At 44.4% G+C, this 12,902-nt stretch overlaps 1 protein-coding gene across 2 annotated transcripts in view; it reads left to right on the forward strand.

Annotated features, from left to right (window-relative positions):
- The window catches only part of AGBL1 (AGBL carboxypeptidase 1), a 932,974-nt gene that overhangs the window by 130,491 nt on the left and 789,581 nt on the right, over window positions 1-12,902 (forward strand). For both annotated transcript variants that reach the window (XM_070775073.1, XM_070775072.1), the window contains exon 6: window positions 9,653-9,690. In XM_070775073.1, coding sequence (XP_070631174.1) covers window positions 9,653-9,690 — 38 coding nt within the window. The remainder of the gene's footprint in view (window positions 1-9,652; window positions 9,691-12,902) is intronic.

Consider the following 12,902-nt stretch of genomic DNA (forward strand, 5'->3'; position numbering starts at 1 on the left):
ATTATCCCAAATCTTCCCACCCTCTCCCTCTCCCACAGAGTCCATAAGACTGTTCCATACATCAGTGTCTCTTTTGCTGTCTCGTACACAGGGTTATTGTTATCATCTTTCTAAATTCCATATATATGCGTTAGTATACTGTATTGGTGTTTTTCCTTCTGGCTTACTTCACTCTGTATAATAGGCTCCAGTTTCATCCACCTCATTAGAACTGATTCAAATGAATTCTTTTTAATGGCTGAGTAATACTCCATTGTGTATATGTACCACAGCTTTCTTATCCATTCATCTGCTGATGGACATCTAGGTTGCTTCCATGTCCTGGCTATTACAAACAGTGCTGTGATGAACATTGGGGTACACGTGTCTCTTTCCCTTCTGGTTTCCTCAGTGTGTATGCCCAGCAGTGGGATTGCTGGATCATAAGGCAGTTCTATTTCCAGTTTTTTAAGGAATCTCCACACTGTTCTCCATAGTGGCTGTACTAGTTTGCATTCCCACCAACAGTGTAAGAGGGTTCCCTTTTCTCCACACCCTCTCCAACATTTATCATTTGTAGACTTTTGGATCACAGCCATTCTGACTGGTGTGAAATGGTACCTCATAGTGGTCTTGATTTGCATTTCTCTGATAATGAGTGATGTTGAGCATCTTTTCATGTGTTTGTTAGCCATCTGTATGTCTTCTTTGGAGAAATGTCTATTTAGTTCTTTGGCCCATTTTTTGATTGGGTCATTTATTTTTCTGGAGTTGAGCTGTAGGAGTTGCTTGTATATTTTTGAGATTAGTTGTTTGTCAGTTGCTTCATTTGCTATTATTTTGTCCCATTCTGAAGATCTTAATCTTGTTCCCAATCAGAGAAGGAAAGCGTCCCGTCTTGTTTCTCCATGAAGTATCACGTTAACTATGGTTTTAAGGGATCACTTTATCAGAGACAAGGAGATCCGTTTATCAGATATTAGTCAGTTATCTTCTATTCCTAGTGTGTTGAGCATTTTTATCATGAAAGTGTAATGAATTTTATCAAATGGTCTTCCTGTGACTATTAAAACGATAATATGATTTTTGTATTGTATTTTGTTATTATGATGGATTAATTGGTTGATTTTCAGAGGTTCAACCAACCCTGCATTCCTGCAAGTGGGTCAAGAGAAATCCCACTTGACCATTGTCTATAATCCCTTTTAGTCATTGCTGTATTTGGTTTGCTCCGCAAAGTTCTCTACTGGTTTTTACTTTGGCTTCCTTAGAGTCCTTTTTTCTTTTGGAAAATAGAGCAGCCAGAAAAATCTTAAAATATGTTATATCATTGCTCAAAATTCTCTGGTGAATTCCTCACTTGGAATGTAGGTGAAGCCTCTCAGTGCACACCAGGCCCTCTGTTCCTCCTTACCCCAGCTCCTACTCTTCTTCCCCCGTCCATTTTGGCCCCAGCAGCCCAGTCCAGCTTTCTGTTCCTTGAACAGATCAGGCCTCTTGTCATTATAGAGGGTCTGGTCATGCTTCCTTCTGATATGCATAGGACAGCTTCCATCCCTACTTTGTTCAGAGGTTGTCTTCCCCATGAAGCCTACACTAGCCAAACTTTAAAACTTTGCAAACTGGCCCTGTGCATCTGATCTCTTTACTCTATTTTTAATTTTTTTTTCTCCATGGCACTGATCACAATTGAGAATACTAATTTAATATATTCTTAAAAAATAATTATTGTCTATTAATTATTTCCTTAACCTTATCCCTTTGGAGTGTAAGAATCTTTGCTTTATCAGTTTATCTCAGCACACAGTAAGTGCTCAATAAATATTTGTTGGCTGAATGGACAGTGTAAATAAAGCTCCTAGACCAGTGCCTGATTTTTGGAAAAGGTTAAGTGAATATTTGATGGTGTTCTGTAATCAAGTACTATTAAATGGCGGGGGTAGAATATGGATCTAGTGGTAAAGAACCCATCTGCCAACACAGGAGACATAAGAGATGTGGGTTCGGTCCCTGGGTCAAGATGATCCCCTGGAGGGCATGGCAACCCACTCCAGTATTCTCGCCTGGAGAATCCCATGGACAGAGGAGCCTGGCAGGCTATAATCCATGAGGTATCAATGAATCAGACAAGAGTGAAGCAACTGAGCATACAGTCACATACACTGAATAAGGCAAAACAAACTGTTTTCTGTTTTTTGGAGTTTGCAGACTGGAAGGGGAGAGAGACATTAGTAAAATCACCATGAAAGGAGTGAAAAATTACAAACTGAATTGAGAAATTTAAAAGGGGGGAGGGGTGAAGGATGAATATACCAATAGAGGACCTGGACCTAGGCTGCTGCTGCTGCTGCTGGGTCACTTCAGTCGTGTCTGACTCTGTGCGACCCCAGAGACGGCAGCCCACCAGGCTCCCCCGTCCCTGGGATCCTCCAGGCAAGAACACTGGAGTGGGTTGCCATTTCCTTCACCAATGCATGAAAGTGAAAAGTGAAAGTGAAGTTGCTCAGTCGTGTCCAACCCTCAGCGACCCCGTGGACTGCAGCCTACCAGGCTCCTCTGTCCATGGGATTTTCCAGGCAAGAGTACTGGAGTGTGGTGCCATTGCCTTCTCCGAGACCTAGGCTAGGGGTCCTGAAAGTCTTTCCTGTGGGAGTGACACCTGACATGGGATGTGAAGAAGGAGGGGAAGGCCATGGCATTTTAGGCTGTGTCATTGGCAAGGACGGAAGACAAGTTACAGGACATGTTTCAAAGCCTGGCAAAAGGTCAGTGGGGCAGAATTATAGAGCATGAGAGGCTGGGCTGGGGCTGGGCTGGAGTGGGTGGCAGCTCCCAGGCTTGGTGGGGTCTCCAGGAGCATGTTTCAGACTTGGGTGTTTTTCCAAAAGAGAAAGTAGTTGTGGGAGTTGCAATGTGAGGGCTTTCTAATCAGATGATTTTGATAAAACATCATTTTAGTTGCAGCCTGAAGACCAGTTTGAAGGGGATCTGGAGTAGATATTTCCTGGGAGATTTCCTGGACAGAGAAGCTTGGTGGGCTACAGTTCCTGGGGTTGCAAACAGTTGGTCGTGATTGAACACACACACATGTTAGAGTTGATATGGTTAGATTCATTCTGGGGTTATCACAGTAGCTAGGTGAGAGATATTTGTGTGATTTAATTTCTTCCATTTACTCATGCACAACTCTATTTTCTGATATATCTAACATGATTCTGCAGTTCATATACATTTATTATACAGAAAATAAAATGTAAATTTCAACCAAGGACCAATGACTAGAAATTACATTTTTCCATGAAGTACCAGACCCCCATGTGCTTGGACTAGGGTTGAAACAACAGAGGAATGGGAAAATTAAGAGCATTCTAGAAGCTAAAATGGGGGAGTGTGAGTGCATGGGGTGATCTGGATGATAAGGGCATACAGACAGAAGGATGGATGCTCAGTTTCTGAGATAGCAGTAGTTCTATTCTGTGGGAAGAGGAAGACCAGGGAGGGTCATGTCTTGGCTAGGAGAATATCAGGATCCTAGTATCTAAATAGCAAAGATTGCAAGAAGCGTTGGGTGGTGTATAGACTGTAATGTAGCCCCCCCCCTCCCCGGCCCCTTAACCTCCATCTCCTGGTGTTTATGCATTTGAGTAATCCCCTCCCCTTGAGGGGGTTCCCAGGTGATGCTAGTGGTAAAGAATCTGCCTGCCAATGTAGGAAGTGCAAGAGATGTGGGTTGGATCCCTGAATTGGGATGATCCCCTGGAGAAGGAAATGGCAGCCCACTCCAGTGTTCTTGACTGGAAAATTCCATGGACAGAGGATGCTGGCAGGCTACAGCCCATGGGACTGTGGAGAATCAGACAGGACTGAGTGACTGAGCACAGCTCCCCTTGAGAATGGGTAAGATCCAAGGCTTTCTTCTAGACAATAGGATATGGCCACAGTGAGAGTGTGTTACCCCCATGATTGCATTGTGTTCTAGAAGACTGTATCTTGTTTACATACAGCCTATCAAAATTTCATGATTGATGGTTAGTAGACAGGTCCTATGTAGCATCTAGGAGCTGAGATTGGTCTTCAGCTGACTAATAACAAAGACACCAGAGTCCTTAGCCTCACTGTTGCAAGGAAATGGATTCTGTCCATGATCTGTTGGAGCTAGGAAGCAGACCCTTCCGCAGCTGAGCTTTCAGATGACAAGGATGCATTTCTGGCTGACACCTTGGTTGCAGCTTTGAAAGACCATAAACAGAGGATCTGGTAAGCCATGGAGTTCCTGCCCCAGAAAAACTGTGAGATAGAAAGTGTTGTTTTAAGCTGCTAAGTTTGTGGTAATTTTTCACATAGACATAGATAACTAATATAGATCACGATCATTATATCTAGACCTTTGGAATTTCAGAATACTTGACCTCCCTGAAATAGTTTGGCTATTTTATTTTTCTCCAAGAGGGAGAAACCCATTTTCCCCCAGGGGCCTCTCCTGACGAGCATGTGACAATCCTGCCAGCTCACCATCTGCGAACACGTATAGAGAGATGAATCCTCACTTCCTTGCTTGGTAGTGGTTCTATTAGAGATACATACAAGTTCATGGTATGTTCCAGGGACTGTGGTAGATTTTAATTTAATTTTTCCTTGATTTCCTTCTTCACACCACTGTTATCAGTTAGACCCGATTAAATCTACTTCACTGGTGAGGCTGCTGTGAGATTTGGGGTGATCCAGTAAACCCCAGAACACAAGACTGCTTCAAACCCCAGCCTTCTAATTCCTAATTCAATGACTTTTCCTTTTCCTATTTGGAACCAGTCTGTTGTTCCATGTCCAACAGAATAGTGGCATCTCAAAAATGGTTATAGAACCAGGGAAACTATCAGAACCATGGGTGCTGAATGTCCATGTCCAGCAGGGGGCAGTCTAGAACACCAATTCATTCATTCAATGCTGTGGGCTTATTTCTTAGCGTGGAAGTAACTCACTTTCACTCATTTTCTTACTTGTTTAAACTTTAGCCGCTTGCATTTTTGCTTTTTTGTTGGTTTAACCATTGGTTGGCAAAATAGTTGGTGTTACGTTCTTAGTGTAACACCAGGGGGTCAGGAGGGAAGCAGAGTGCAGTGTTCAGACAGTGGACCAGTCTTCCAGACATTTATCCACCAGACAGAGTGAACGTTCAGAGGCTTTCGGTGACATTCACATGAATGCCTGATCTCAGCACCACGTGGGGGATCAAACACTTTCTGTTTGCTCATTAGTTCATTAGTTGATTCCAGTCGTTTGCTCTTGTTTAGATCTCATATGGATCCTATACCTTAACCTGCATCTTTACAAGCTTAATTTTTTTTAGAGGAAATTACTTATATTATCTTCCCAGTAGGCACACAATGTGTGTATGGGCCTTGAAATAAGGTTTCCCAGATCACTGCTAGGCTTTGCTGCATGAGATATCTCTGATATATTTTATTCCATTTCAATTTATTCATTTTCATTAATGAAGCTAGTTAACTGCTGAACTGATTTTACAGCTCCTATTGGGTCACAACCTACAGCTTCCCTCGTGGCTCAGATGGTAAAGAATCTGCCTGCAATGTGGCAGAAACCCAGGTTTGATCCCTGGGTCAGGAAGATCCCTTGGAGAAAGGAATGGCTATCCATTCCAGTGTTCTTGCCTGGAGAATTCCATTGACAGAGAAGCCTGATGGGCTACAGTCCATGGAATATCAAAGAGTCAGAAATGATTGGGCGACTAAAAGCAACAAACAGTTGGGTCACAACATACAGTTTGAAAAACGCTGTGCCTGGAAAATCTTGTGACTTAGTTTTAAACTGAACCCCCCCTATTTCTTTCCCCTTGACTGTGCATTATCTGAGTTTCTTAGGGGTTTCCTTCCCTCTAGTTCAGATGCCTCCCTGGACCAGTTCTCTATTCAGCTCCTGATTGAATTTCTTCACAGATATCCCCTGTTTCTGTGGCTACAACTGGTGTTGCTACTGTAGTGATTCATAAATATACACCCCAACTCTGGATGTCCTCCAGAATCCTCAATCTGTGTTTCTAGTAGCGTTTTGAATAGTTCTGTGTAGCTTTGTCCCCATCATCTCGAGCTCAGCAAGTCCCAAATCAAACTCAACATCTTCTCTAAACACCTCAATTTCCCTCCTTCCAGGGTTAATTGGTCTCCCAATTACCTTGGCTAAAAATTCCAGGCTCTCATTGACTCTTCCCTTTCCTTTGCCCTTTATCATTGGCCTGTTTACCGTCAAATCTTATTGATTCTGTTCCTGGTGAATTTGAGGTTCTTACTTTATAAGAAGTTTGGAGACAAAGTGATAGGTAAAAGTGGATTTATTTAGAGAGAAACATACTCTACAGATAGAGTGTGGAGTCTCACAGAAGGCGCGCGAGAGAGGCCTTGAAATATGCTGTGGTTAGTTTTTATGAGCTGGGTAGTTTCATAGGCTGGCCTTCCCTGGGTTGAGAAGATCCTCTGGAGGAGGGCATGGCAACCCACGCCAGTATTCTTGCCTGGGAAATCCCATGGACAAAGGAGCCTGGCGGGCTGCAGTTCAAGGGGTTGTATGAGTCAGACACGACTTAGCGACTTAACAACAACAATAAATTTCACAGGGCAGGGAGGAGTGAGATTTCTAGAAATTGGACCACCGCCCACTTTTCGCCTTTTATGGCCTCAGAGCTGTCTTGGTGGGTGTGACCCTTAGCTTACGCTAATATAGCACACTGAGCGCCTAATGAGGCTCCAAATCTGTCGGAAGTCGAGTCCTCTGCCACCTTGCATCTATGGTTCTAACCAGTCTTTGTCCTGTCTTGTGGCTATACCATTCCTTTAAAAGTTCACTCTGCCCGCTTTCCTCCTGTTTCAATTCTTTGCTCAAATTCTTCCTCTCGCTTTTCCATCCTTGACACCATACCCTCTTGATCGAAGAAATGGAATGGCTTCTTATTATCTATGAAATTGTATCTAAACTTATACTGGATTTTTGGTCTCCAACCTGATGTGCATCGTTGCTCTAAATGTGCCCTTTGCTGTATCACAGATTACTCCCCCAATTAGAAGGACAAAGTATTTGTGAAGAAAGAAATATTTTCTGGTTCCTCAGGAATCAATCTCCCATCTTTGACTAATACGACACTTACCATGTGTTTTCTGCTGTATCCGTCACTGTTTGGATTAATGTTTATTTATTGTGTTATCACCCTACTGGCTTCCCTGGTGGCTCAGATGGTAAAGAATCTGCCTTCAACGCAGGAGACCCAGGTTCAATCGCTGGATCAGGAAGATCCCCTGAAGAAGGAAATGGCAACCACTCCAGTATTCTTGCCTGGAGAATCCCATGGACAGAGGAGTCTGGCAGGCTATAGTTTGTGGGAGTTGCATAGAGTTGAACATGACTGAGCAATTAACACTTTCACTTTTCAATGGAGCAGTACCCGATAGTGAATCCCCCCAAAAAACATGCCATGCAAATCAAAAATGCAGGGTTGCCCCAAGATCTGGTCGTGATCTAAGACTAGGCTAGATATTTTGCTTGGGATGCCCCCATTCTTTCTTTTCCTGTTTCTACAGTTTCCTTTCCCATTACCATAAAACCCGAGGCAGGAAGCCGCATGGCAGAGCAGTTCCCTGGGTCCCCCGCTCTCCACCGGGCGCCCCTTCCCAATAATGCCTTTTGTTTTGTGGGTACATGTGTCTCCTAGGACAATTCATTTCCAAATGTTAGGTAAGAAGGTGTTCCCCTTCCTGCAACACCACTACGTAGAGTTAGAAAGAGGGTGACTGAGGAAGCTGAAAGTTGATCCGAGGAAACTGCGGTTAGGAAGGAGACGTGATGTAGTCCGTTGGTGAAAACTAGCCTTGCTTTCTTTACAAGTGTCTTGAAGCTGGGTGGGTCTCACTGGGCTGGGGTCATCCCAACCATGGATTTGTGCCTTTGAGCATCAGACCACTGCTTTACAGGATTCTCTCACAGGTTATGGGGAGCAATCATGTTTCAAGCACCTAATTTCTATTTTAGTTTAGTTTACTTTTGTTCATTCCTTTGTTGTTATTTTTCACTGTCGGCTCTATTGCTCAATGTGAAAGTGTTAGTTGCTCAGTCATGTGCGACTCTTTGTGACCCCACAGACTGTAGCTTCTGTCCATGAAATTCTCCAGGCGAGAATACTGAAGTGGGTAGCCATTCCCTTCTCCAGGGGATCTTCCTGACCCAGGGATTGAACCTGGGTCTCCTGCATTGCAGGCAGATTCTTTACCATCTGAGCCACCAGGGAAATAGTACATAATATATTGCAAAGAGACTTGTTCTTTATCAACTATGCAGAGATTGGGGCAAAGCAAGTGCAAGATAAGCTCTGAAGACCAGTGGATGTAGGAAGCAAAAATGGGAAGAGAGATTTCTGGGTTTGGGGTTTCAGTTCCGCTCCCATGTCTAGGAAATCTTGGAATAGTGATATATTTTCTTGGGCCTGTTCCCCCAGTTCTCAGAAGGGTGCTGGGAATATATCACTGGTTTTTTTTTGTTGTTGTTGTTATTCAGTTGCTAAGTCGTGTCCGACTCTTTGTGACCCCATGGACCATAGCATCCTGGGCTCTCCTGTCCTTCACTATCTCCTGGGGTTTGCTCAAACTCATGTCCACTGAGTTGGCGATGCCATCCAACCATCTCACCCTCTGTCATGCCCTTCTCCTTCTGCCCTCAATATTTCCCAGCATCAGGGTCTTTTTCAATGAGTTGGCTTTTCGCATCAGGTGGCCAAAGAATTAGAGCTTTAGCTTCAGCATCAGTCCATCCAATGGTTATTCAGGCTTAATTTCATTTAGGATTGACTAGTTTGATCTCCTTGCTGTCCAAGGGACTCTCAAGTGTCTTTTCCAGCCTCACAGTTTGAAAGCATTACTGTTGAATAGGCTTTAAGGATAAGTTAGTAGGGCTGTGCAGAACACTTTTTAAAAAAAAGCAAACCCACTCTCCCTCCCAGAATCACACCACAGAGTCCCCAGTGCCATGGTTTCCCTCTGCCATATGAGTGGGTCTTCGTATGACCTTCCCAGGCACAGGGAGCCTTGGGCCAAAGGCATTTTCATCCTCTGTGCCTCCTCTCACTGTTACAAAGGCTGTCAAATTCCTTTATGGAAGAAAACAATGAATTTGGAAGAAAAATGCAATATAGCCATTTTCTACCCTAAGGAACCAGCTTCATTTTCTAGTGTGTGAGTGTTTTCGAGTGTGTCTCCTGGGCCCTGAGTATTTCAAGAAGTTTGCAGTGAATTGCTGTACTCACCCAGCCTCCAAGGCTCACCCCTCCCAACTCGTTCCACAGAGTCCCCGGGGTTTCCAGGTATAAATCAAGGGCCTGTGAGAGCTCTGGCTGGAAGGAGCGGGGTGTGAGGAAGCTGGTGGGAGCGGGGATGGGGAGAGATTCCCAGCAGCAGAAGGGACTCTTGATACCCATTTGCAAGACAGACGCTTCACTCAGCACGATTTCTACATTCCTGGCCCTTTAATGGTCAGCAGCAGAATCCATGGAATGCCTGCTACCTGGTTACTAATGGGGCAGTTAGGTGGCAGCAATGAGCAGGCCGGCTGTGGGATCCCTGGGCTTAAAAAAGACCAGGGAACACTGATCTGACCACTCTTGTTTCTCTTTCCCCAGGGCAGCCGCTGAAGTCCTGGCAGCACTGCTGAAATCCAGTAAGTGCCTCTTCTGGAGCATGGTGCTGTCTTTCCCCTCTGAGTTCAGATGCTCTTCTGTCTCCACGGCTCATTTTCAACCTGGAAGGCAATTGAGCCATTCCTGGCTCTTTGGGGCGAGAGGGAGGGTACAATGGCAGTTCCAAGGTCGGGGCTGCAAAGAGAGATGGATGTGGATGTGTCCGTACATAATACTGCCGGCACAAGCCACTCTAACGGGAGCCTGGTGTCTACTGCAGACCCGAGGAACTCTCCAGCTCCTTCTACTGGGACCAGCAGCCCTTAAGAACTGTTGGAATAAACTGAAGTTTCCAGTTGGATTGTCCTACGTATGAAAAGTTTATGAGAGCGAGTGGGAAGCCTGACTCTTCCCTTTGATTCACAACTCAGCTTGTGACTATATTCTTAGGCAGATGGGGTGTTGTAATAGCTTGGCCAGTATAGATACTGATAACAAGTTTATATTAAAAAGTTGGCTCCTTTCTCGGTTACTTGAGTGATTGCAAAAGCATAGCTCTGGGGGTCTGAATAATTTGAGTTTTTTTTTTCTTTTTTTTTTTTTGCCTCGTAGCCCTGGTCTAATTACACTGGGAGTCAGTTTCATGTGAGCGATATAGTAGAAGGCACCATGCTCTTGGGAGGGAAGAAGTCTCAGCTTAATGTTTTTATTCCCCCCTCCCTCTTGCCTCTTCATCTATTTTAATTTGGCACCTTGGAAACCAGCTGCTTCAATTGTGATAGTTGTTTCTCTGTAGGGAGCCCGAGGCCTATGGGTAATAGGTGAGTTTTAATAAAACCTATAAATAAATAAATAAAAAAAAATCACCCCCCCCACCTGGCCACCACACATCTGTCTCAGCTCCAAGTGCAGAGAAAGAGTCGTATCACATAATGCTTCCCTTTGTAGACTGAAAAAGTAGTTGAATCTTGGATTCATTTGGTTTACTGGAACTTGATACAGTGTTCAGGTCTATCCACAGGTGCCTGACCTGAAGGGAGAGGGGAGGTGCTTAGAGCAGGTGAGGGAGTGAAGAGTGAGCGGTTAGACAGCCCTCCAGGCGGGAGGCGATGAGAAAGTGTTACCTGCGGGCTATGGGGATATTGCAGAGAAGAAGCCAATTCTATCTCCATATTGGAATATGTTTCTTTGACTTGCTTTTCGTTGTTTTTGTTATTACATAGTTGTTCGGCCACTCAGTCGTGTCCGACTCTTTGTGACCCCAGGGACTGCAGCATGCCAGGCTTCTCTGTCCTTCACCATCTCCTGGAGTTTGCTCAAACTCATGTCCATTGAGTCAGTGATGTCATCCAACCATCTCATCCTCTGTCGCCCCCTTCTCCTCCTGCCCTCAATGTCTCCCAGCATCAGGGTCTTTTCCAGTGAATCGACTCTTCGCATCAGATGGCCAAAGTACTGCAACTTCAACTTCAGCATCAGTCCTTCCAGTGAAATTCAGGACTGATTCCCTTGAGAATGGACTGGTTTCATCTTATTACAGTTCAAGGGTCTCTCAAGAGTCTTCTCCAGCACAATTTGAAAGCCTCAGTTTTTCAGCACTCAGCCTTCTTTATGGTCCACCTCTCACATCTGTACATGATTATTGGAAAAATCATAGCTTTGACTATACAGACCTTTGTTGGCAAAGTGATGTCTCTACTTTTTAATATGCTGTCTAGATTTGTCATAGCTTTTCTTCCAAGGAGCAAGTGTCTCTTGATTTCACGGCTGCAGTCTCAGTCTGCAGTTGATTTTGAAGCCCAAGAAAATAAAATCTGCCACTGTATCCAGCGCAAATACTGACTGATTCAGATTTGGAGATTCAACACACTAGCCGAGCTTAGCAAATGGAGTGGGCTGTCCTAGGGGCTCAGTTTTAAGAGTTTCTAATGTCTACTCTCTCTCCAGAGCTCAGCTCAGCCATCATTCCCTCTGAAAACATTTTCCCTAACTACCAAGACCAGGCTAGATAGATGTCCCTCCTCTACGCACACATAGGCTCTCTCAACTCAGCATTGATTGCACTGCATTGAATTTGCTGTTTGCCCACCTCTTCCAGCTGATTGCAAGCTTTTTATGGCAAGGGTCATCTTTGCTGAATGTTGTTTTACTTGTATCAGCACAATATAAAGGCTAAAATAAATATTTGTGTGTGTGCACGTGTGTGTGTGTGTGCGTGCGTGCGTGCGCTCAGTTGCTCGGTCGTGTCGGACTCTGCCACCTCAAGGACTGTAACCCACCAGGATCCTCTGTCCATGCGATTCTCCAGGCAAGAACACTGGAGTGGGTTGCCATGCTCTCCTCCAGGGGATCTTCCTGATCCATGGATCTTCACAACCCGTGTCACCTGCATCTGCTCCATTGGCTGGTGAATTCTTTACCACTGAGCCACCTGGGAGGCTCCAAGTATTTGTGTACCAAATGTTGAAATGAGTGAATGATTTCTGATATTCACATGTATAAAAATGGCAATACCATCCTCTACTACCCTCTTTTACTGAATCCAACAACCAATGCATAGAACCAATGATCTTAGTTCTAATATCTGTTTAACTATAAAGATAGACTATCAGGGAAGTGATAGCCTGCCATCTTCTACATATAAAACAGGTTTGGTTTTTTTTTGCCCCGTTAGAAGGCTGTATAGGGCTATTTGCTAATTCTTTGGAGCTGTCCACATACATTTTGCCTGAATCTTAGGTCCATCCTATCACAGTTGGATGAGAACTTCTCTAAAGTTCTTTCTGCCATTAATCAACCTTACTGTTTACCAGGTTTTCCAGCCTTGACACTCTTGGCATTTTGAACTGGATGATTCTGAGTTCTTGAGGCTTCTCCTGTGTATTTCAGAATGTTTGGCAGCATCCCTGGCCTCGACTCACCAGATGCCAGGAGCACTCCCAGTTGTAATGAACAAAACTGTCTGTACACAATGGTGATATCCCCTAGCATGTCAAAATTGCCTCCTTCTGAGAATCGCTGATGTATATATGACTATATAGGAGCTGGAGCTCGTTCAGGATTTCAAACGATCTCTCCTAAATACCTTCATTGGTATTTCATAGAAGTGCTTATTTTGTCTTGCATGGTGGTTTAGTTGCAACAGTCGTGTCCAACTCTTTGTGAGCCCATGGACTGTAGCCCGCCAGGCTCCTCTGTCCATGGGATTTCCCAGGCAAGAATACTGGAGTGGGCTACCATTCCCTTCTCCAGG

Source organism: Bos indicus, chromosome 21 (genome assembly GCF_029378745.1).
Source record: "Bos indicus isolate NIAB-ARS_2022 breed Sahiwal x Tharparkar chromosome 21, NIAB-ARS_B.indTharparkar_mat_pri_1.0, whole genome shotgun sequence".
NCBI classification, from domain to species: Eukaryota; Metazoa; Chordata; class Mammalia; order Artiodactyla; family Bovidae; genus Bos; species Bos indicus.